This window comes from Mizuhopecten yessoensis, unplaced genomic scaffold (genome assembly GCF_002113885.1).
Source record: "Mizuhopecten yessoensis strain PY_sf001 unplaced genomic scaffold, ASM211388v2 scaffold11135, whole genome shotgun sequence".
NCBI lineage: Eukaryota > Metazoa > Mollusca > Bivalvia > Pectinida > Pectinidae > Mizuhopecten > Mizuhopecten yessoensis.
Genome location: NW_018408897.1, coordinates 476,688 through 501,877, shown reverse-complemented (window position 1 = coordinate 501,877; position 25,190 = coordinate 476,688). Strand labels below are relative to the sequence as shown.

At 35.9% G+C, this 25,190-nt stretch overlaps 2 protein-coding genes and 1 long non-coding RNA gene across 5 annotated transcripts; 1 reads left to right on the top strand and 2 right to left on the bottom strand.

Moving 5' to 3' along the window:
* Positions 1 to 2,093: 2,093 nt before the first annotated feature.
* On the bottom strand, positions 2,094 to 4,568 carry LOC110466503 (tubulin-specific chaperone C-like). The gene has a single exon (XM_021523031.1). The coding sequence runs from the start codon at positions 4,558 to 4,560 to the stop codon at positions 3,547 to 3,549; it is 1,014 nt and encodes a 337-aa protein (XP_021378706.1). The 5' UTR covers positions 4,561 to 4,568; the 3' UTR covers positions 2,094 to 3,546.
* A 1,068-nt stretch (positions 4,569 to 5,636) lies between these two features.
* LOC110466504 lies at positions 5,637 to 7,089 on the top strand. The gene is made up of 3 exons (XR_002464739.1): positions 5,637 to 6,428; positions 6,706 to 6,845; positions 7,060 to 7,089. It is a non-coding gene; the product is annotated as an uncharacterized LOC110466504 (long non-coding RNA).
* Positions 7,090 to 7,351: 262 nt separating this feature from the next.
* Positions 7,352 to 22,355, bottom strand: LOC110466502 (trichohyalin-like). 3 transcript variants are annotated; one of them, XM_021523027.1, is made up of 11 exons: positions 22,058 to 22,355; positions 14,481 to 15,072; positions 13,365 to 14,189; positions 12,942 to 13,142; positions 12,265 to 12,465; positions 11,032 to 11,232; positions 10,707 to 10,907; positions 10,366 to 10,566; positions 10,146 to 10,223; positions 9,478 to 9,705; positions 7,352 to 9,240 (listed from the first exon to the last, which is right to left on the bottom strand). In XM_021523027.1, the coding sequence occupies exons 1-11, from the start codon at positions 22,139 to 22,141 to the stop codon at positions 9,029 to 9,031; spliced, it is 3,024 nt and encodes a 1,007-aa protein (XP_021378702.1). In that variant the 5' UTR covers positions 22,142 to 22,355; the 3' UTR covers positions 7,352 to 9,028. The 3 variants fall into 3 exon arrangements, with proteins under 3 accessions (XP_021378702.1, XP_021378705.1, XP_021378703.1); XM_021523030.1 differs by lacking the exon at positions 22,058 to 22,355 and adding an exon at positions 15,554 to 15,700; XM_021523028.1 differs by lacking the exon at positions 22,058 to 22,355 and adding an exon at positions 18,697 to 18,966 and having other exon boundaries at positions 7,353 to 9,240.
* Positions 22,356 to 25,190: the final 2,835 nt, after the last annotated feature.

The following is a 25,190-nucleotide window of genomic DNA, read 5'->3' as shown; positions in this document are numbered from 1 at the left end:
TCAAACAGAGAGAGTAGGACGGTACCATACACATCCCGTCACAGCTCTGAAATGTGGATCTACAACAAAAGTCGTATAGGACCTGTATTTGTCACCTGATTTGACGGTGTCCACATTGCAAATATGACTTTGACCGGACAATGGAATATAATTTCATAGATTGGAAGTCAAGAATTGTGAGAATATTTTGAGCCTTATTGTTCTTTCTTGTAAATTAGTTAAAGTTTTAATAACTTAGTTCTTCGACCAATGTGATCTTGAAAGTAGATCAGGGTCATTATTTTATAAATCAAACACAAAGCCCACTATCAAAGCAAGCTTTGCACCAATTATCATACACCAAAGTTTTGATGTCCTTTAGAAGAAGAAGTTGGGAGATTTGAATGTATTCAACATTAACACTTGTGACCTTCAGGGAAGGTCAATGGATAAACTTGACGATCTTTGGCCTTCATCCAAGAAAGATACAAGACAAATATCATGAGCCTTTGTCTTGTACATAACTAACAGAAGTCATTTGATCATTTTAATTCAATTTAATTGTTACTCTAAATGTAGGCCTCAATATTTTTTAAATGAAGGGAGTTTTTAACATATTTGACCATATTTGATCTGCAGATATGTCAAGGTAATTCATTTGTAAACAAGAGGTTTAATTGGCCTGTATCTATGACCGGGTATTAATTTCACACCTGTAAACTTAAAAGTGGACAAAGGTCGAACATATTATTGATCTAGAAAGGAGTCAGTTACTTTTATTCATTTTAACAAACCTGGTAGCCCTTTCATTCCAGCATTCACCTGAGCACATATGATCATCATTTATTTTATTATTGAGGAAATTTTTTAACACATTTTAACCCTGTGACCTTGAAAGTGACTCAATTTTATTCATTTGAACAAATGAGGCAGCCATTAATCCAAGCATGCTATCAGCCAAATATCACCAACTTTTGCCTTAATGTCATTTTGAAGATTTTTTGTTTAGAGATTACACAATTGACCCTTCCCACCTTAAAAGAGTTAAGACAATTTATTCGAACAAACTATGTAACTGTTCATCACTGACTGGCTACTGCCGAAATCAATATTGCCCTTGGCCACTTGATTCTTTAACAATTTGACCCTACTGACCTTGAAAGTATATATATATGTCAATGTCATTTGTTTGAACAAATTTGGTAGGTCTTCTATCCCAGAATGTACTGGTAAAATATCATCAGCCTGGGTTTTGGTTATTGAGAAGAAGCTGTTTGATGATTTTAACACATTTAATCCCCTGTGACCTTGAAAGTCAGTCAAGGTCATTGATATTTTGTTTTCACATAGATGACCTCTGTGACTGTAATCTATTATTAGAACATCTCTATCAGCCATAAAGGTTTATCCCTTCAAGGTACAAAACAAAACATAATAGTTACAGGCATCATATACATATGGCTCCTCAGAACGAGTCACTGGAGGGAAAAGGCTGATGAATGCAGTGTTTCTGCTGGACACACAAGTCGTGAGTAAAATCAAGCATAAATCCTGTATTCTGACCCCTTGATATAGCAAACCTGTAACATTTTGAGGGTCAAAAGCCATTTTAGGAAAGCATATAGGGTTAATGGAATCCCTGCAGGGATCACTGCCAGTAGGTTACTTCATCAGCTTCCAGACACTCTGCCAGATTGATAACAGTATAATCTGTCTTGCTAGCAGGAATGCTAGTATTGCTACCTTTTTATATGACACACTGACGTTTTTTAGAACAAAAAAAACAACAAATGTCTCAATTTATGTGAAATAAATTATAATTTATTTGTCTTCTTAAAAAAAATCATATCGTTATTTGAAATCTTCATTATTTTCGCAATGGATGATTTTCAAAACTAACATTTCTGGTAATGTTTATAGCATAAGTTTAAACAATCATCACAATTATTCTTATCAATGGTAACACATGTACATACCTCCTCAAGATACATGTTTGAGCTTATCTTTTAAACTGTGCATCATATCTGTTCGCTTCATTGACAATGATACACTTCAATCTGATACAAAAGTAAATTTGCAATGGTTTCTACATTTGTTCTTAGCAAAAATGTATGTTTTTTTTTTTCATAATTTAAAGTATGCAATGAATATAAACATAATAGAAACAACTAGTTATCCATAAGACAAAGCAACCTCCTCCATATCATACATTCCTGCTGATGAATTTGGAGAGGTAAATTGATAACAACCAGATATGTCAGATCGCACCATATTTTAACCTTTAAGTTTTAACTGTCAAACTTGGTGATTCTCATTTTCATATCATCTTACTTAACAGTGTAAAAAAAAATCCTGATTGTAAATATAAATAATAAATCCTTCATCACTTGTCTGACATCCACTACCTATATCCAGTTCTTGAAAATTATGTACCTGGAAAGCAAATTATCCTCCATTCATAGGCCAGTATACATAAAGGTGAGGTGGTCACCCAAGTGTGACTGGCTATGAATCACTCGAATAGGGCTATATATATTTTACACTTACATACATTGGGAAATAGAGAACTTATGCGAATGTTTTGGAAGTTAATTACGTTTCCTCTCAAATATCATTTTCATGTTTCAATGATCAAGATTACATAGCTATTCAATTAACAAATTTAAACAATAAGATAGACAAGAGGCCTAGATGGCCTGTATCACTCAAGCACTTATGGTAAACCTTTTCCATTAAAAGTAGTACTTCAAAGCTCTCAGGGGTGGGGGCAAGATTCCAAGGAAAATCCTTGTAGCATGCTTGCGTTTTTTCTTAATGCACAATACAGACAACACACATATACATACAATATATTTGTATAAAGTTAAATCTAATGAGAACTTTGTGCATCTTTAGATATATGCAGACTACAAAATCATCAACGAGACAAATATAGTTGATAACTGCTAACTTATTTTGCCTTGTTGATGATTTTTGGTTTCCATATATATATATATATGATGGGGGTCTATGATCTATGATCAAGAGCGTTTATTACAGGAACATTATAGCACGTACCCCTCAAAGGAAAAGTACCCCTGGCAAACATGACCCCATGTCTTATTGAACAGAAGAAGATAATTAAAACATTTTTATTTGTTATTATAATCCATTTTATCTTTAGGACCGAACAGTGCTCAAAGTTGATGTTTGACTTGAGTAAAACACAAAATATTACAGAGATTCACAATGTTGATCTGTATATCATATCTAAATAATCGATAGAAAATGTTGCCTAAAGTCTTTACTCTTTAACATTTTTCATCTTGTCTTATTTCATATACCTACAAGATATCTTATGGTCAGCAGTGATGAAACCTCTTCAAGCACTCAAGAAAAAAATCCCACACACATCTTTTAATGTGTTTTGATCAATTTAAACACAAAATGTTTAAATGTCTGCATTACGAAATATATTCAAAATGTTAAAACATATGTATTCTGGATATACCTCAAGTCAATACTGATGCTAAACAGCACAGTTTTTCCATACACCAGCATGTAGGTGTTTACTTTGTTGCTGATGTCTTATTCCTCCAGGAATTTCTTCCTCTTTTCCTCTTCCATGATGGCCCAGTTAGGCGAGCGAACATCGCTGGCCAGCCAGTTAAAGTCATCAACATCATTCCAGTTGTTTCGGTTTATGTCTAGTCCAGATTTGTCAAAATGTTCATTTTGACCTGGGTAACTGAGACTGTATGGTGCGAAGTCCAAGTTTTTACAGTCTTCTATGATGGCCCTGCTGGTAACATGAAGGTACACACTGGAATCCTTTGTAGTGTGGGTTCTTAGCTGTTGACAAGATAGAACGAAAACACAGTCCTCACAGTCACTGATGAAAACTGAACTTGAAACTGGTCCACATAAAACCGTGCAATTCTTCAGATTTTTCATATGCACTGTAGATGGTGCTCCAAAAAGCTTCAGTGTACAATCATTGAGGTTGGTCACAGCTACATCTTTACAAGTAATGTCGCCGCTATCTTTAACTAGAGTTACCCCTTGGAGTCCGACAACCTTACACCCGGCAAGTTCAATGCCTAGATTGTCAGACTTTTCTATCATTTTATGAGCACCATTAGTCATAACCTGGGGGTCCTTGTCAACTTTCTTCCTTGAACTGAACGCGAACTTCTTCTTCGGGAGTAACTGATCCCTTTTTTCTTGGATTTGACCCTGCATCTTGCCCAGTGCTTCCTGTGCCTGCCTTAAATCGTAGGAAGGTAGAAACATGACAGAGTCGGCAACGAACTTCTGCAGCTTCTGGTAGGATTGAGCAACGAAATCAAACCGCTCCCGCAATATGATCTTGTCGGAACAATTCCCGTTACATGTTGCTAAGGCTCTCTCCACAGATTCTCTCTGAATATTGAAATTATCGGAGAAGTACTGGGTGCTTTCCTTGGCGTTAGTGGAGTTATCCTTTTCATCCTTACGTCTCTGGATATCCTCCTGTCGTTCTATTTCTCGTTTCTGCAGACGATCAGTGACAACTGTCTTCTTGTCTATATAAGTATCGCTATGAAAACCGTTAACTTCCATCGTGGATTTCAGGAGTTCTTAACTAGCTTGTTTCTGTAATGTCGCTTGTAACTATAGAAAAATGGTATATTAACATCATGGTTTTAAGTACAGTAAAGAAGTATCTTTATGACATAATCTCATGTGGCATCGAAAAGAAGTTGAATATATCAGAAATTAATCTTATAGCGTATCAAGTAGGTATTCTGTCAAAATCTATATTTGTTTTCAACGATAGAAACGGTATCGATGACTAAGCATTGAAGGGAAGCAACTCGTGTAGCTGAGTACATTTCTAATAATAGATCTACTCGAACTATCTACAGCCACGGACTTAGATAACAATCTAGTTCCGTGCTACAGCTGATAGTCAACTATGATAGAAAAAACAATGTTGATAATTTAGTATACTTATCACTAAACTATATATTTATAAGGCTAGATGTCTGCAAACTGGTCTATCAGTTTTAGCTTTGAAAAACCTAATCAAAGATATTTACGATACTCAAAATACATTGAGCACTGTAGGTAATGGTGAAAAATATCTCGCTTATTCTAAAAGGGAATGGCAAAAATGGGAAAGATTACTGCAGGCCATATAACTGAAATGAAAATTAATTATAATAATATAGTACCAATGTACATAATTTCTGTTAATAGTCTATGTTAAAAAATTGACACAAAATTGAACAATAAGCCCTTGTCAAATCCTTCGACACCTCTCCAATCTTCTTTTTCTTTCTTGTCCCTCTTTCTCTTTACTACTCTTTTCTTTCCTAATTTTTTCTTAACCAATACATTAGTACATAACACTTGATATCTTATTAGCTGGTTTCAGCATGTAAAAATAGTCAAACTTTGTTTTTTTCCTTTTTCTTTTTTTAATTGTTTGTTTCTCAAAGTTCTACATATACTATTGGACTATTCTATGTATCTTGTTTCAAACTTATATAGAAAATGATTATTTTTCTGAATTTGTATCTAATTTGATGTAATAATATGAGAATGTTAAAAAAAATGTCAAGAAAAAACTTAAGATTACCCGCCCCCTCCCCCACCCCCCCACCAACTACTAAATTTAAACTCGATTGCTGGATGATTGTTAGGTGGTATTTATCTAACATAATGAAATCTATACCACAAATTAAACTACATGCACGTATTTCTAAACCCTGTTACCAATTAAGTGTTAATAAGGTTGTAACGTTACATATATTGTATGTGTAAATTGCAATTAGATATTTAATCATATACTCGCAACCATGATATTGCATATTTATTGAAAATAACTTTGATAGTTTTGGGAATGCGCATATGTATATGATGTTGACTCCTTAATTACAACACGGAATTAGTTTAAATTACCTTAGTCCGTGATTACTCAGAGACGTATTATACACGTTTCTGTTACAGTGCACAACTTGGCCTTTTTTGACGACTTTCTTTGGGCTGCCTCTTATGTCTTAATCGGACTCATTGTGTCCGCACTGACGGCGTCATTAAGTTATCTCGTATGTTCATTTATAAATGCACAAACAAAAATTGGGGCATGCAAAATTATTTCATATGCGTTTTTATAAGCAAAAATAGTTAGTTTTATGGCGCTTATGGCGCCAATTATAGTATATCATGACAACAGTTTGTCGAGGATTTGATTAAGAATACGTTAATATTACGTACTGCGTGTGTGTTTATTTCGTGTTTTTTTATATTTGCATTGAATTCAAAATTACTGGTTATAAATCGGCAAAATGTTGGCAATTCTACTTTGTGATATTAAAGAATATTCAGATAAAAAACATTCCAATAACTGTATGTGTGAAATAGGTAAGGTAAGGTAAGTCAAGGTAAGAACGAGAGGGAGAGAGACGACAGACAAATAGGTGAAGGTAAGGTAAGGTAAGAACGAGAGGAAGAGAGACAACAGACACNGGGGAGATATTAGCCAGGTGGCATTTGGCTAGTAGTTAGCGCCTGAAAAGGTAACAACCAAAAAACCAGACCAGCGTTGTCAAAATATGTCTTCGTTGCAGTCTCGAAAATTAATAACTATTATTTAAAGGGACGGGGGGAGGGGGCTACGATTGACCCTTTATCCTAGAAAATGGTTGATATTTTATCCAAAATAGTCAAATAGGGACATTGTCAAAAGAATTATATATNAAGGTAAGGTAAGAACGAGAGGAAGAGAGACAACAGACAAATAGGTGAAGGTAAGGTAAGGTAAGAACGAGAGGGAGAGAGACAACAGACAAATAGGTGAAGGTAAGGTAAGAACGAGAGGGAGGGAGACAACAGACAAATAGGTAAGGTAAGGTAAGTCAAGGAAAGAACGAGAGGGAGAGAGACGACAGACAAATAGGTGAAGGAAAGGTAAGGTAAGGGAAGGTAAGAACGAGAGGGAGAGAGACAAAAGACAAATAGGTGAAGGTAAGGTAAGGTCAGAACGAGAGGGAGAGAGACAACAGACAAATAGGTAAGGTAAGGTAAGGTAAGGTGAGAGAGACAACAGACAAATAGGTGAAGGTAAGGTAAGGTAAGAACGAGAGGGGGAGAGACAACAGACAAATAGATAAGGTAAGGTAAGGTTAGAACGAGAGGGAGAGAGACAATAGACGAGGGTTAGATAGGGATGTGCGAGTTTGGAGAAAAAGTGATGAGAGAGAGAGGGATGGGATGGGGGATGGGGGTGGGGGGATGGGGGTAGAGAGTTGTGAGTAGAAATTAGTGGCATAATGCAATGCAACACAAAGTGTACATACACAGTTGATACACTACTCAATGATCATAACTCGCGACTGAATCAAATTTCAATCAATGGGTGATGATTTTTGTGACCTTTATGTGAGGATAAATAAAGCAATTCTGACGAAATAATACACTATAACTTTTTTATGAAGTACAATTTCCCGACCACATGTTGTTTACGTTGAGCGTAAGACACCGGATACCTCTGGAGAAAGTGTTACGCCCTTGTTAAATCTGACGATGACTTCTAACCAAGTGTGGACGCCCTCAACATTTCAGGGATTATATACTCATCCACATGTTCAGGAAATGTGCTGCATTAGTCAGTAAAAAAAGGAAAATAGCTGCAACATGTGTTGACAAGTAACAAAACCATTCTGTAAGCGTACCAAAAGCTTTATTTCAAACTGATAAAAATGCCCCGCGAATACAATATTTATCTCCGATTAATACTTCTTGGTGTAGAAGTGATTTTATTAGAATCAGCTTTTAGTTCAACTGACTTGTGTACTACGTACATGTATGTACTTTATCAATAGATACTATACATTATTATTTATATGTATATTAAAAATCAAATACATAGCATAACGGGTGCTATGTTGCTTGTTCTGTTTAAACTTAAGATATAACTTAAAGAATCTACCAAACCACGGACTTAGATAGCAAACTAATTCCGTGACCAAACACACTTAATTGTCTCGCTGTCTCTCACACATAAATCTATACTACAGACACACATACTTACTATTAGCGCGGACTTAGATAAAGTAATTCCGTGCTATTAGCATTGAAATGTCTACTACATTCCCTTTTCCTGGCCTTAACAGCAAACTCATGAAGTGTTTCCATATAATGGCAAATACAGATAAAGCATATACAATCGACATGTACATGCAGTAATTCACCTTCAATACGTGCCAGATCGTACACATCTACAAGTGAAGTTTATAGTGTTAGCACGGAATATAAGTCCGTGGTGTTAGTTAGCTATGGAATTTAGTTGTTTACATCTTATTACTTTCTATACAACTATTAACAAGCACATATACAGATAGGGATGCCTTAATTCCACCTCTCCAAACGAGGTTATCACTACACAACAGACAGGTGGACATATACATTTTTTCAAAACAATTTCGTATATAGACCGACCAACCCACAATCACCCTCACACTTCCGCACACATACAGGACAAACTATAATTTCTGGTAATTTAAAGGGTTAAGAAAACCAACACGACAACAATTATAGTGGGTATGTACAACAAGATACAAGAAACTGTATTTAGCGTCGCATAAAGGTAAACAAGGAACATTAGCTCTTGTGAGCTTTTATTGCGACAAACATATGTAACACCATTTAATACATTATTATCTCAGCTTAGCATCTCCATATCTTAATTGTCCTATGTTACGACAGGTAGCGACGTAGATAACAACTCCACAGAGGTATATGTACATTCCAGGACACATGCGACCGTACCGATAACCAACGTGTTTGTGAGTGCCTATCAATGCCGTTAACAATAGAATCGAAGAACACTTTGATACGAAATACACAAGCAAATACGAAATACAGCCAAGTAGAGTTTTTCACAATTGGCCATGGGAAAGTTATTGCAGCCCCGGCAGACCAGAGACGTATATTACAGAATCTCTGTAATATACGTATCTGGGCAGACGTACCGCGTATCACGTAATACTTCAGATCATCTACAATTCTATACATACTCCGTGCATCAATATTTTTTCAGAATAATTGCCAACTTTTCAATTGCAGTGGTGTTGAGATCACACGCATACAACCCATTGTTACTGTCGAAAGCCATATCAATGATCCCGCCCAACTGCCGTAACTCACTTCCGGTAACGCGGAGACTTGTGGGAGTTAGAGACGAGAGGTTCTCCTTGCTGGTATGATGAAGCACCAAGACAATCATGTCTTTGTCAACTGAAATATACATACAGAAGGAATAAAACAATTCGTTTATCATTTATTGTGTTAGTTTTGGAATATTTAGAGAGTTAATATAAGCCCGTATTGCCTGGATACTACTATAACACAAAGTTAGACAAAGTAAACATATTCCAGACTGTGGTTGTGAGAAAAAAAATACACTATTGGAAGACGTCAGTGGAATATACTACCTCAGTGCATTAGTTTCTTAGGGATTAAGTTGGGATTTACCTTTAATCCCCTTCAATGTATCTTGGATATTGGTGCCAATCCTGGACATGTTGAGACAAAGGACCACTAGGGGCCCACCTATGGCACCTGCTGACGCATTGTGTGGCTGTATTGTCAGGTCCATACAACTCTTGTCCACTTTGCTGTCCAGGCGTTTTGTTATTTCCTTGGTAACCATATCCACCATTGTCTTTCCCATCCCGCTTTTCTCACTACGTATACTCAGCACTGTAACAAACCACACAGGGCAATCTAGGACATGGACGGAATGTATTCAAGTACAATGTAAAGTAAAGGAGCGTAAGACAACTTATGATTTTACTTTTATTTAAGATAGTACAGATGACCGGTGTGGGGGAATCGGAGGCCTTTGCTAATGGTAGACTTTCACTTACTTCGTCATTTTTTGTCAATGAGTTCGGACGGAAAATGTCACTGAACTTTGTTTTCCTCAGCAATACGTAATCTCGGACTTGAGGAGATTTCTAATTTATCAGAGCTATTTCATCTCCCATCCATAAACGTTATACACATATTTGTGTCGATCCTGTTAGCAAGCAATGCATTCGATTGTTATGAAAAGTGAATGCTATTTATAGACTTTGCATTATAACAGATATAGCTGTATTTGGCTAATAACAAATACAGTTTCCTTTTGATTTCCATACCGACGGATTTCCTCTTTGCTCGCTCTGCTGCCTCTCTTAGCTCACGTAGAATGGTTTGAAGTTCATCGTCCTTTGCATCTGTTAAAGAAAAGTGTTAATGCGTTTTATTTTTTCCCCCAAAGTGGAACAGAAGAATATCCGAGGCCTTTCCATACACGTGATCTTATAGTGTCTTTATTGCATGCAATTCTGTATCAATCGAATATATGATAAATCTTACCGAATTTCTTTTGTAATGTTTGCTTTTCTTGTTGCAGCACATCAATGTTCGATGCCAGCTCAGTATTTGCCACTCTGAGATCTTCCAGTCCGGCTAACATGTCCCTAAGGAGTTCCTGCTTTTCATCCCTCAGAGAGGTAATTTCCTTCTCAAGTTGCCCTTTTTCCATACTGGCCGTACGAAAAGCTTCCTGAACTGAATCTGTATATAAATCAACGTTAAATAATTCATACTCATTTCGTTTTTATTAATCATGAACTTAATTTAGACGAAAATGCCAGTGTAAGTATGAGAAAGAGATTATATATTTGTAGCATTGACATAATGTCAAATTTACTCACTATGTTGTCTTTCCACTGCAGCAGCTTTCAGTTTTAACTCGTCGACTGTAGACGACAGCGCGGTGTTATCTCCCCTTAGTGACACTATCTGACACCCAAGGTCCGCACGGGTGGTGTGATGTTTCTGTTGTTCTGTTTCCAGTTCACTCCTCAATTGGTCCTTTTTTAACCGCAGAGTTTTTAATTCTTCTTCCTTGACGCCTGTTAAACAGAGTAAACGTATCACATCAAATCCGATTTTATTCATTTTCTCTAAAAAGACGTAAACTTTCATTACCCATTTTCGTATCCTTTTTCCTACAAATAAAATCGTAAACCAACTCACCGAGTTGTCTTTCCAACAAAGCAACATTCCGTTGTAACTTTTCGACTGTAGACGACAGCCCAGTGTTATCTCCCCTTAGTGACACTATCTGTTCCCCGAGGTCCGTACGAGTGGTGTGATGATTCCGTTGTTCTGTTTCCAGTTCCTGTGTCAGATTCTCTTGGTTTAACCGTAGAGTCTTCAGCTCAATTTCACTGACACCTGTTAAAAGGTTAAACGTGTTTAATCGAGTTTATTTTTTTAATTTCCCGTTATGAATTAAATCTTTAGATAATCTCCTTGTTCGTTTTTTCTTTCCTAGACAAATATAAACCGTAAAAGACTGCTAACTGAGTTGCTTTTCCAGCAATGGTCCTGTTGTTCTGTTTCTAGTGTCTGTCAGTTTGTCTTTGTTTACGTTCAGAGTCTTAAAATCGTCTTTAGTGACACCTGGTGAATATGGTTGATACACAAAAGATTCATTGAGTGGTAGTCTTAGTACACGAACCAAAGTTGTCAAATATATTTATTAACATATTTCATATTGTTATTCTGTGACCCATTAGAAGTATATATGTAATTGATAATACCTATCTATTTTAATATTAACATACAGAATTCAACAGCACAAATTTCCTATTCCCCACTCTCATGTCTACCTGCCGCACTATACTGTAGAAAATACGTTATATACCAAACATAAATATACACGTCACATACCACATTGCAATGTATTTAATGCATCACAAACTACACTGCAATGTACAAGTCACATACTGCACTATAATGTATACGTAACATTGCGTACGTAACATAACACTTGCTTTGTAGCAGTCAAATGCTACTCTGTTTTGAGTGAAGTGATAGTTTTATGTTTGATGTGACGTTTCTAAATTTTGTCCGGGATGAATTGACATTTAATAAGATGATATTAAAATCAGATAAATTTCTAGATATAATCTAAAAACTTGGCGACCAAAACATTATGGAATGTATTATATTATTGTGTATTAATGCTAGTCTAATGTTAGTCTTTTATGATACCGGGGCTTGGACTAAGTTTGCTTGTAGCTCTTCAATAAAAAAACCCCCATTCAATATCAATTAAAAAAAATCAAGAAATAATTCACAGTTGAAATAAATTGAGGAACGATTGCAGGAATCAAGTTTTGTCAGTTAAAGAATAGGATACAAATACTAGGTGGTACAGACAAGCATCACGAACGTGTCATAAGTAAATCATTAGTATCTTACCAAGCTGATCCACCAAGCGGTCCTTGTCCTCTTGTAACTCCTGGATTGAAGAGCTATTTTTCTTGTTGTCTTCTTTGAGTTTTTCTATTTGGCCACCCAGTTCCTCCTGCATGCTCTTATGTTTACTGTGAAGGTGGTCAAAGTTATTTGACAAGGTATTGTTTTTCTTACAACAATCTTGGACCTCTTTTTCCTTTTCACCTGTAAGATAGAGCGTGTTTAAAACTCCGTTTAACACTCTAAAAGAAAAAAATGTAATTCTGTCACAAACAGACTTAATGTTTCTGGTACTAGTTTTATAGTTTGCTTTACAGTAGATATTACTAAAATATTCATATATGATTTACATTGTATAGATTTTTATGTTGGACGTGAAATAGTGATAAAGATAGTGCCGTCGCTGGGACTCGAACCCGCGACCCTTGGTTCTCCAGCCCGATGCTCTACCGCTGAGCTAAAGGGAAATTCCCTAAAGCTGACGGTTGCAATGCAACCTAATCAATGCAAATCTTTTACAGTTGTTGGACATCAATCACATTTTGAGCTGAATGAAACAGAAACAATTGAGCAATAGACACGACTCATTATCTCCGACTAAAACATGATGGGTATTTTATTCAGTTGTCATTACCAAAAATTCTGGAGAAACTGAAGGACACGTTAGCTCAAACCCTTACCAAGTTCAGATTTTAAATCTGTGATCTCCAGCTGAAGTGTTTCAATGCTGGCAGACAGCGTCTCGTTTTCATCCTCCAGTTTCCTGATCTCTTGATTAAGTTCACTGTATCGGGATTTCTGTCCTGCTTCCTTTCTTTGTAACTCTGTTGTCTTCGAATTCATGTCTTTCTCCATAGACACGATTTGATCATCTCGTCTATCTTGAAGTGAAACAAACCGAATTGATTGTTAGCAGACCTGATTTTTCCGATTAATGATCTACATGTGCAATAATTTGTGTTGGGATCATATGGATTTATCTAGAGTGAACGTCCATTAATTACTTGGTGACAGATTACAGATAGATTACTATAACACTTCTTTTTTGGATACCATATATGTTGGACTATATACATGTAGTAATTCTCTCATTTTTCTATTACCTAGTGCAGATTGTAGTTGTCCTTGATGAGCCTGGAGCTGTTTCACTTTCGAAGATGTGTCTACAAGTTCTTTCTCTAATTTTCTTATTTTGTCATTAAGCTTCATTTGAACGTCTTGTTTCTCCTCTTTTGATGCTGTAAGCTCCTCAGATAGTTTCTCGTGGTCCCGTTGTTTCTCCTGTTGAAGTTCTGTCAGCTCTCCTATTAGTTTCTCGTGGTCCCGCTGATTCTCCTGTTGCAGTTCTGTCAGCTTTTCTGTTAATCTCTCGTGGTCCCGCTGTTTCTCTTGTTGAAGTTCTGTCAGCTCTTCTGTTAATCTATCGTGGTCCCGTCGTTTCTCCTGTTGAAGTTCTGTAAGCTGTTTTGTTAGTTCCTTTTCACCATGTTGTATGGTCCTATGCGGTTCAGCCAACTTCCCTCTCAGTGTTTCATGATCCCGTTGCTTCTCCCCTTTAAGTGCTGCCAAATCCATTTTTAGCTTTTCGTAATCCCGTTGTTTTTCCTCGTAATGCTTTATCTCTATTTTCAGTTGATCGTGGTCGCGCTGATTGTCTGAAAGTTGTTTTTCTAGTTTCTCACAGTCATTTTCCTTCTTCTTTCTAATTAGCCTTTCTTTGATCAATTTCTCACCAACCACTTGTGTATCCTCTTGAAGTGCTACTATCTCCTTGTTAAGTTTATCAAGGCTACTCTGGTTCTCATGTTGGACTTCAAACTCTCTTTTCATTGTTCCGTAATCTGATTGTTTCTCTGCTTTTAGTGCTGCCTGAGCACCTGTCCGATTCTCGTAGTGTCGTGTCGACTGTTGTCGCTCACCATTGGTATCTAATAAAAGCAGAGAGACACGTCGATTACATTTTCAACTTTCCAAACTTTACTAGTAATTTACAAACTTTTGACCTTTTCTTTACATTTTACATGTAGCAAGCTGTGTGAAGTTTATTTTGACATACCCATTCACAAATGTTGAATATTTTTTTAGTAGAAATCAGACTCTTGGGTGAATCTGTCAATATATATCAATATATTTAACATAAAATGACCGATATAAAGCTATTTAAATATACTGGACTTATATACAAGTCATCAATGACATAACTAAGTTTGAAGACTTACGTTTTTCGTTTGATTTGTTCGAGGATTCGAACCCGTTCTTTTCAGCAACATGTGTTTCCTGTCTAAGAAATTTTGTTGTTTGTTGTGAAGTTCTCTGCTGTTCTTTCTTCTCCTCCCTTTGCGAAACGTCAGTAAGGTTTCTTTGTTGAGCTTCTAGTTCCAATATGCGATTGGTCTTTTCATCATTATCTTTTTCAAGATGACGGGCCATTCTTTGTGCTCGGCAAAGGTCTTCATCTCGTGATCTAAATACTGATTCCAGACGTTCTATCTCATTTTCTTGCGTTTTGTTCTGTTTCTCATGGTTTTGTACGACAGAGTGTAAACGTAACAATTCCGTCTTGTAGTATTTAAGCGCATCTGCATTGCTGGCATGGTCTGGTTTTACAAGTAGTCTATCCTCAACACTATGACTTTCGACATCAATATATTTAGCTGACTTTGGTTGACACGTTATCGTCCTTGAGTTTGGAAGCTGTTCGTCAAATATCATGGAATCCGGAAACATATTTTTTTCTTTTAAAACATCTTCAATAATTTTAAGTGCCTCTTGGTAGGATTGTGCACGCCTCCAAATCTCCTCGAGTGCGTCCTACAATATCAAAAATACATGGAATAGCATTTGACAATTATGGTAATGATATAAAGCTATATATTTAATAGAGGAATACAATGTACAAACTTTTACAAGATTCATAGAAGAATCATTGTGTCCCACGGCCTGTTGTCTGGCACATTATATTAAGTACAAAAAGCTATAAATGTAGTGAGCATGTTATACATATAAAGTGATATTTAAGCTAGAATCTTAACGTAAATAAAAAAGTTATTTTTTCTAAATTGCACTCCTACGTCCAAATAAAATTAACATAAAGTTCCCACTTATGTTGTAATCCCTAACATATTATATGTACATGTATGTAAATACAAACAAACTGAGACTGAAGTAAATAATAGTCAAACCACTAGTCCATCAGAAAAGATGGTGAGCCGAAGCTATAATACCCGTATAAGATAAGATATAAACATAGTTTATATTATTTATAACGGTACGATAATATCTAAGAACCTACCTCAAGTCCACTTTGTGATATACAACACCCCATACTCGACCTAGTTAATCCATGTAGATACACACTTATATTGATTGTGAAATGTGACCTGATGAATTAACAAATCATTCCAATCAGCTTTCAGTTTGATGATATACAGTTAATGTACAAAACGAAAGTTGGCAGAACCTACTTCCGTTTTATTGTCGGGAATTCTCAATTCTACTTTCGTTTTTGGTTTAAAGCATTATGGTCGATACATCTAGGTTGATGTTGCCACACACACACACACACACCTCCACACACACTAACACACACGCACACACTGTAGAGTATACACATTTATAGTACGTACAGAAACACAATACCTGGCCTCCTGTACCTGGTGTAGTGCCCATTATAAATAGGAATGTGTTTTTATGAACGAAAGACTTGATCAAGGAATAATCAATATGCAACCGTGTTATCAGAAGACGTTTTGTATTTAAATAGAATGAAACATGAATTTGTTTTAAAAACGCTTAATCAAGAGCAATATCCTTTTATTTCATACATGTACTTTACTACCCATCTTACCCTTCTCTATTACCCTTCATCCAAAATCTCACTTCTTATCCTTGGTTATGCTCTTGTCCTAAGTTACCACACTAACTCTACGTGATACCCATTGTCTCAAGGTGGTGAACTCTGCTGATGGAATTACCTTTACGGCCACTACTTTTGAGTAATGGTACGGTTCATTATAAATTATTTATTTTAAAGTTTACTAGAAATCCTCAAATTTTTCACATTAATAAATTAGGGGGTTGTATGTAACAATTCCTGTTTAAACTGTAGTTTAGATAATTTGGATTTCCATCTTTTTGGCTGCAAGCATCACCGATGAATCATAGAATGACGAAACATTTGTACGATGCAGTATAATTCATGTGTGCAATTACCTCTCCACAAAATACCACCCCCTCCCATATCCAAATATGCAAACAAACCCTAAATGCATTCCTAACTCTAATTTATAAACCGTAAGTTACACTAGTTACTCTAAGATAAACCTTTTACTCTAAGTTACAAACATAAGATGAACCCCTAATCCTAAGATGCAGGCTACCATACCTGCAAACATAACAATTTTCTTTTCTTACTGTAAGTAAAACGCATCCCATTTGTAACAAACCTACTATAATCACACCCACTTAGTTACAAACCTTACCATAATCACACCCACTAAGTTACACACCTTACCATAATCACACCCATTAGTTACAAACCTTACCATAATCACACCCACTAAGTTACAAACCTTACCATAATCACACCCATTAGTTACACACCTTACCACAATCACACCCACTAAGTTACAAACCTTACCATAATCACACCCACTAAGTTACAAACCTTACCATAATCACACCCATTAGTTACACACCTTACCATAATCACACCCACTAAGTTACTTCTCTAACCTAACATTTTACACTTACTCTTAGATACCCTTTTCTGCCCTACACTTTCGGTGATTTTTTAAAAGACCTGAACACTCCAACATATGATCGTGTATTTGTATTATAAACCGAGAAGTACTAGACTGTATGGCATGTGTGTTAGAGTTAGGTATGTGTATACCGGTAAGTACTAGACATTATGGTATGCGTGTTAGAGTTAGGCATATGCATACCGGTAAGTACTAGGCATTATGACATGTGTGTTAGAGTTATGTATGTGTATACAAGTAAGTACTAGACAGTATGACATGTGTGTTAGAGTTAGGGATGTGTATACCGGTAAGTACTAGACGGTATGACATGTGTGTTAGAGTAATGTATGTGTATACCAGTAAGCACTAGACGCTATGCCATGTGTGTTAGAGTTAGGTATGTGTATTCCAGTAAGTACTAGACCGTATGGCATGTGTGTTAGAGTTAGGTATGTGTATACGGGTAAGACCGTATGACATGTCTAGACTGTATGACATTTGTGTTAGAGTCAGGGATGTGTATACAGGTAAGTACCAGACAGTATGACATGTGTGTGAGAGTTAGGTATGTGTCTACCATTAAGTACTAGACCGTGTGACATGTGTGTTAGAGTCACGTACGTGTATACCGGTAAGTACTAGACTGTATGACATGTATGTTTGAGTTATGTATGTGTATACCGGTAAGTACTAGACCGTATGACATGTGTGTTAGAGTTAGGTATGTGTATACCATTAAGTACTAGACTGTATGACATGTGTGTTAGAGTCAGGTATGTGTATACAGGTAAGTACTAGACATTATAACATGTGTGTTAGAGTTAGGTATGTGAATACCAGTAAGTACTAGACCGTATGACATGTGTGTTAGAGTTAGGTATGTGTATACCGGTAAGTACTAGACCGTATGACATGTCTGTTAGAGTTAGGTATGTGTATACGGGTAAGACCGAATGACCTGTGTATTAGAGTTAGGTATATATGTGTATATCAGTAAGTCCGTATGACATGTGTGTTAGAGTTAGGTAAACTTCACGAGTACTTCCTGTAATACTAAAGAACATTGGATAGCATTTTGAAAAGAATACAAAACAGTCACATTGCCTTGCACATTTAATTGAGTACACAAAAATATAGGAAATATGGATAACATTATGTCAGAGTGATATTTAAACCAGAATGATAATGCAAATGAGATAACCTTTTTATTACAAAGTAAGAGCAAGTGAATGCTATTGGTTGCAGGTAGGGATTTGTCTTAAACATTACGCACACGTCCAGGTTAAGGTATTAGTTTAGCGAGGATGTATATTCTTTCTTGATAGTAGTGTTAATGCACCACTTGGGCAAGAGGGGCTCATGGTTTTATAACTATACCATAACATTTCATTACGATGCTCTTCATGTATGATTAGTTATCTGTTTATCAATTAGAGTAAAGAATCTTGGTTGGGCCAGTAAATCTTCAGTGACATAAAATTCCCAGTTATATGGTAATCCCTTACTTTTTACATGTACATGTGTGTTACTATAATACAACTGAGAATGAAGTAAAACATAAATAACAGTCAAACCACACGTCTACCAGAAACGCCTACAGTATGAACTACAAGCTATAATAGACATATGAGACAAGATATATACATTTATATTTATTTATGCAAGTACGATATAGTACCCAAGAACCTACCTTAAGTTTCCGTTTCGTTCTCTTTCGAGATGAACAACACCCCATAGTCAACCTAATTAATCCGGCTAGATAAATAGGTAATATCGTTTGTTGAATGTGATCTGATAGATTAACAAATCATGAAACTCCTCGGTGCTACGACAACAATATTGTTCAAAGATAACGAACTGCTCCCAAACCAAAGAATGTATAAAGTGTAGTTAAAAGGTATAGAAACTACCACAAATGTGTAGTTATTGAACAAAACGAAAGTTGGAATAACCTACTTTCGTTTCGGTGGGAAATCTGAGTTCTATTTTATTTCTAGTTTTACTCATTGTGATCGATAAATCTGGGTTGATGTTGCTACATACACATTCTGTAGTCATCACCCTCACCAGTATACACATTTATATTACGTACACGCACATAATACCTGGCCTCCTGGACCTGGTGTAGTACACATTATGAATGGGAAACGAAAGACTTGATCAAGGAATAATCAATATGCAACCATGTTATCAGAAGACGTTCTGTATTTAAATAGAATGAAACATGAATTTGTTTTAAAAACGCTTAACTAAGAGCAAAATCCTTTTATTTCATACATGTACTTAAGTTACACGTCCTACCCTTCTTTATACCCTTCACCCAAAATCTCACTTTTTGTCCCTGGTTATGCTCTTGTCTTACCCTTACAACCCTACCTCTACGTTATACCCATAATAAACACACTTTGCAAATTATTTCTTTTGTTGATGTTAAACAGTAATCCTCGAACTTTTTACATTAATAAATTAAGGGGTTGTATGCAACAGCCCTCTTTTTAAACTGTAGTTTAGATAATTGGATTTTCATCTGTTTTCGCCCCATGCATCACCGATGAATCCTAGAAGGACGAAACGTTTGTACGATGCAGTATAATTCATGTTTGGCAGACTCTATATATTATGATTGTGCAATCACCCCTCCACAAATTACACCCCCCCCCCCCCACCCTCATATCCAAATATGTAAACAAACCCTAAATGCATTCCTAACTCTAATTCATAAACCGTAAGCTACACTAGTTACTCTAAGATAAACCTTTTACTCTAAGTAACGAACATAAGATGAACCCCTAATCCTAAGAAGCAGGCTACCATACCTGCACACATAACAATTTTCATTTCTTACTGTAAGTAAAACGCATCCCATTAGTAACAAATAAACCTTACCATAATCACACCCACTAAGTTACTTCTCTAACCTAACATTTTACACTTACTCTTAGATACACTTTTCTGCCCTAAACTTTCAGTGATTTCTTAAAGACCTAAACACTCCAACATATGATCGTGTATTTGAATTATAAACCGAGAAGTACTATACTGTATGGCATGTGTGTTAGAGTTAGGTATGTGTGTACCAGTAAGTACTAGACTGTATGACATGTGTGGTAGAGTTAGGTATGTGTATACCATTAAGTACTAGACCGTATGACATGTGTGTTAGAGTTAGGTATGTGTATACCGGTAAGTACTAGACGCTATGACATGTGGGTTAGAGTTATGTATGTGTATACCAGTAAGTATTAGACAGTATGACATGTGTGTAAGAGTTAGATATGTGTATACCGGTTAGTACTAGACTGTATGACATGTGTGTTAGAGTTATGTATGTGTATACCAGTAAGTACTAGACATTATGACATGTGTGTTAGAGTTAGGGATGTGTATACCGGTAAGTACTAGATTGTATGACATGTTTGTTAGAGTTAGGTATGTGTATACTATTAAGTAGTAGACTGTATGGCATGTGTGTTAGAGTTAGGAATGTGTATACCGGTAAGTACTAGATTGTATGGCATGTGTGTTAGAGTTAGGAATGTGTATACCGGTAAGTACTAGACAGTATGTCATGTGTGTTAGAGTTATGTATGTGTATACCAGTGAGTATTAGACAGTATGACATGTGTGTTAGAGTTAGATATGTGTATACCGGTAAGTACTAGACTGTATGACATGTGGGTTAGGGGTATGTATGTGTATACCAGTAAGTACTAGACTGTATGACATGTGGGTTAGGGGTATGTATGTGTATACCAGTAAGTACTAGATTATATGACATGTGTGTTAGAGTTAGGGATGTGTATACCGGTAAGTACTAGACGGTATGACATGTGTGTTAGAGTTAGGTATGTGTATAGCATTAAGACCGTATGCCATGAAGCATTGCATTTAGTTGTCGATGCGCTGCAAAGCATTATGATGTATAAGTGTGTAAAAGTCCCTTTTTTAGGTTTTAGACTTCACAATAACGACACATAACCGCATTATTCAGCTTTCTAGTTGAAACAGTAATTTAAAGTTTGACTTACAAACGTGTAAAGTAAAACAGTATCATATTTTATCTCAATAAGTAACATACATATGTTATTACATGTCATATGTTAACCAGGCCTAGTTGTTCAAAAGTGATTAGCTTAATCAGTGATTAGCGCAAATTTTCATTTTTGTGTATCTTTAAAACACAGCCATTGAATTAGTCAAAACTTTCCAGATATAAAATTTTAAATAGAGTGAATTTACATGCAAAATTTTGCGATTTTACCTTGTTTATTGACAAAATTATTAAAGTTTGAAATATGTCGTTAAACAGTTATTAAGCTAGCCACCTTTTGAACAACTGGACCCAGATGATAAACGTTTTAGTAGTTAAAGCGACGATTAATGACTCTTCATGGTTTTTTGACATATGTATATTTTCAAGTGAAACCTAAAAATTAAAAAAATATAATGTTCAGGAGAAATGCATGTTTTGTATGTTTGATATTTAATTACGAAAGCTCTGATGACATAAGCTGTGTTAATGTCTATATACTACTTTCATGGCTTGTCAGTATGAGAAGTTAAGAACGACTTGAGAAGAAGTTGAGAATAGATTTTCCCATTTGGAAACGTATTTTATTTTTGTTTACGTTTGTCACAGACCGAGGATCGATCATTGAGCCTATAGCTATAAGTCATTTGGAAAGTACTGTATTTAGTAAACATTTATGAATTGAGAAATATATAAGGTCGACTCAAGATTTTATACACGTGCGAGCGATGAGAAAATTGTTCTTACGACAAACCTTGAAACACACACTCAGTGTGATAATCTATAACTAGAACAATGTCACTTAGTAAATGAGGTGCACGTGACATGTCGTCACTTTAGCTTTTAATGATTAGTGTATTTAAGCCAGTGTTAGTCTGACTGATGTAAGCTTGACATATACAATAACGAATCCAAGTTGTAAAATTCAACACCTTAATTACATCAATTCGTTATACTTTCAACTTTCATTAGCAAGTATTTAGTAACCAAACAACGTTTGATACATATTTAAGAAACATACCGTCAGTTGTTCTTTCCTCATACAATAGTCCTCAGTTGCCCTCCAATAGGGACAGAACATCCGCACAAATAACTTTCTTTGCATGGCACTTATGTAATGTGTTATAACACTAATTACCGACTTTACTACCGTTCTAACATTTTAAGTCATACACAAATGTACGCTAATCCCTCTCTGTTATCAGGTTAGGAAACAGTTCCCGAGTCACACTCATTCTAAATTCCTGTGAAAATATTTAATCGTTCAAATCATCAACAACACATGCACATCACGACTGCACACAAGTCCTACTTTCGTTTTATAGTTGAACTCCTACTTTCGTTTCTGGTAATGCGTGTTAAGCCTGCGTGTTGTGAATGGCAAAGTTTGTAAATGGCAATGAACAGGTAGTATGTCTACACACACGGCAGTGTACATACCTATTATACACGTACATAGTTCGAGCCGGAATTCACCGGGATGTACCTGATTCTAGTACCCCGTGCCCTGTACCCTGTACCCTGTACCCTGTACCCCGTAAACTGTATTTTCACAGCACAATACATTCGATACGATATATATCTTGATACACATATCTGACTTTAAAGTTAGTTTCACAATACATGTAGCTTTACGATGTAAATAGTAAACACAGTTCAAATACATCTTCTTTTTTGAGCTGTTGTACGTTTTTGTATGACTGCACAGTGGATAACATCGTTTCTGGTGTTTAAAAAAAGAATCGGTGAACTCACAAATCGAATTTATTTAAACTTTGATTGATAATACCCGAAATGAAGGTGTATTTCCTTATGCAAGCAGACACATTGTTTTGCTACAATACACAACAAAGTCTTGCGAAGCTGAACGATTTAATGAATTGTTTCAGTCTACGCTGTACCCCGTACCCCGTAAACTGTATTTTCACAGCACAATACATTCGATACGATATGTATCTTGAGTAAACAAACTGATTGAGTACACAAGGTGGGATTAATTGTTTTGTTTATAAAACATTGTTGATGGGTCGGTATGACTGCAAGCTGAAAATCGCTGTGTAAACAACTTGTCAATTCCACGTGTCAAACCTTACCTATGGTTTTTAATTTTTAATTACACATTGTCATTAGCTTTGCTCTACTGATATGTATTCTTGTTAATATATTGTGATCTTCTTGATGTCAATTGCTAGACAAAATGACCGCTGAATACATGTGGAGATAATGTCTCTGGCCAGATTTTTGTGACCGCTGGCCGCATTAGACAGGTGTCTGCTTATTTCAGGTTCATTTTTTTTTTAAATCGGGCGGACCACAGACTGACCACATAAGGTGGCTGCTTATTTCAGGTGACCTCTCAAGCAGGTTTGACTAGTTTGTCTGCATAGGATCACACTTACAAATATATAAAGTATCCATCAATTCTTCAATAAATTCTTCACCTATTTTTTTAAATACGATTTTATCAACTCTGCAGTGATACAAAATACGTAAAACAGTTCGAACAAAGATATAGTAATGGTTCGTCTTCGAGTAATTAGAACTTTCAGTACTACTTTGTTTATTTTCAAGAACCTGATACAGTATACTCAACTTTTAAGTTTTTCCTTTACAGTATGACAACGGTTTGTTCTCCTTTCTCCCACTTTTTTCTGATCAAAGGAATTATATAAACATTGGAAAACAATAGAGGTGTCATTATAGTCAGTTCTGGTATAGTACAGGTAGATTATTTACCTGTTCACCACTAGGACATACTGTGTTAGTTATAGGAATATTTAACAAATATATTTCCTGATTTTTGTAATATATACTGGAATTATGAATAAATATATACAAGATTCTAGTTATTATTTAATAAAAATACATCAAAATACATTGATTGAAAACCTGCTTTCATTAATTTTATATAAAATCAATTTTATACATTTTTATTATACATTTACATGTATGTTATATATATATTTCATAAAATATAACTAAATTTAGCAAGCAATTTATGACAAATATAATCAGTATAGACAGAGATCATGTATTAAATCATTAAATATGCAAAAACAGATACAATGCTGGGAATGAAAATAAATAAAACAATTACATGTACACATGGAATACTTAGCACTGGTTGATACTCGTATAATGCACACATGCACAAAGATACATGATATAAAACTAATATAATAGCACTAACTTGCTAATGGTGAAATATTGAAAAGTCCATAAAAAGCACAGATAATGAAAAGTCCATAATTTTATTAAGTCCTAGCAAAGCACAGATAAAGAAAAGTCCATAATCTTAAGAAATCCTAGCAAATCACCAAATAAAAATTCTATAACAAGCACATTTATCACAATGTCACTCTAAATGCAAAAGATGGGATGCTGTGTCGGCGTACTGGATAACACTTGTTGTACCATTCTCCAAGCGTTCTTTTCTTGCAGGTAGGGCGTAAGAATTGTGTCTGCTGCCCCCAATTGCATGATCGTAAGAGGCGACTAAATTTGGGACCTTGTCTCTTCTCGCCTTTCTAAAAAACTTTCCTCTTCTTCCTAATGTCTCTATCACAAGGAGACAAACTCGAACATGTGAACATATCGCAGGCTCCCAAAATACACACACATTCACTACACGCACGCATCTTGCACACAGGGGAGGCCGTCCTTAAATGACCTTAGCTGTTAATAGGACGTTAAACAAAATAAAACCAAACCAAACCAAACCTTTAGTTGGTTAAGGCGGCTGTCGATGTTACAGTAGCTCTGAGTTAGTAGTCCTCCTGCTGCGTGTTGGATGCACGTTATCTCGTTGCTGGCTTGTATTTTCTGGAAGACGCGGATGCTGCTGTAGATGTGGGATGGCGCCCGTTTCCAGTAGGGATGTTGTTTCGGGTACTAAGGGTAGCTGGACAGTTGGGGATCGTACATCTCCGATATACACGCTCACCTCTGTTAACACAGAAAATATATCCGTTGAACGCGATGTTCTGTCTTCCAAACTTGTTACGAAGAAACATCACTTGAATTTGTGCATTTGCCATGTTGGTGGTTGATGGGGAATATGTGAGACCCTCAACTTCCTTTTATACTTACAAAACATACAGCTTGGACAATATCACTTGTTTAATCACCACAGCATCAATTAAGTGACGAACATT

What these genes read in the sequence shown, in the direction of transcription:
- LOC110466503 (XM_021523031.1), bottom strand. Translation starts at nt 4,560, where the DNA reads ATGGAAGTTAACGGTTTTCATAGCGATACTTATATAGACAAGAAGACA.
- LOC110466502 (XM_021523027.1), bottom strand. Translation starts at nt 22,141, where the DNA reads ATGCAAAGAAAGTTATTTGTGCGGATGTTCTGTCCCTATTGGAGGGCA. An exon ending in GAACAAATCAAACGAAAAAC is followed by an intron (nt 14,190 to 14,480) that starts GTAAGTCTTCAA and finishes TGCTTTTATTAG; the next exon opens with ATACCAATGGTGAGCGACAA. An exon ending in AGCAAAGAGGAAATCCGTCG is followed by an intron (nt 9,706 to 10,145) that starts GTATGGAAATCA and finishes GGTTTGTTACAG; the next exon opens with TGCTGAGTATACGTAGTGAG.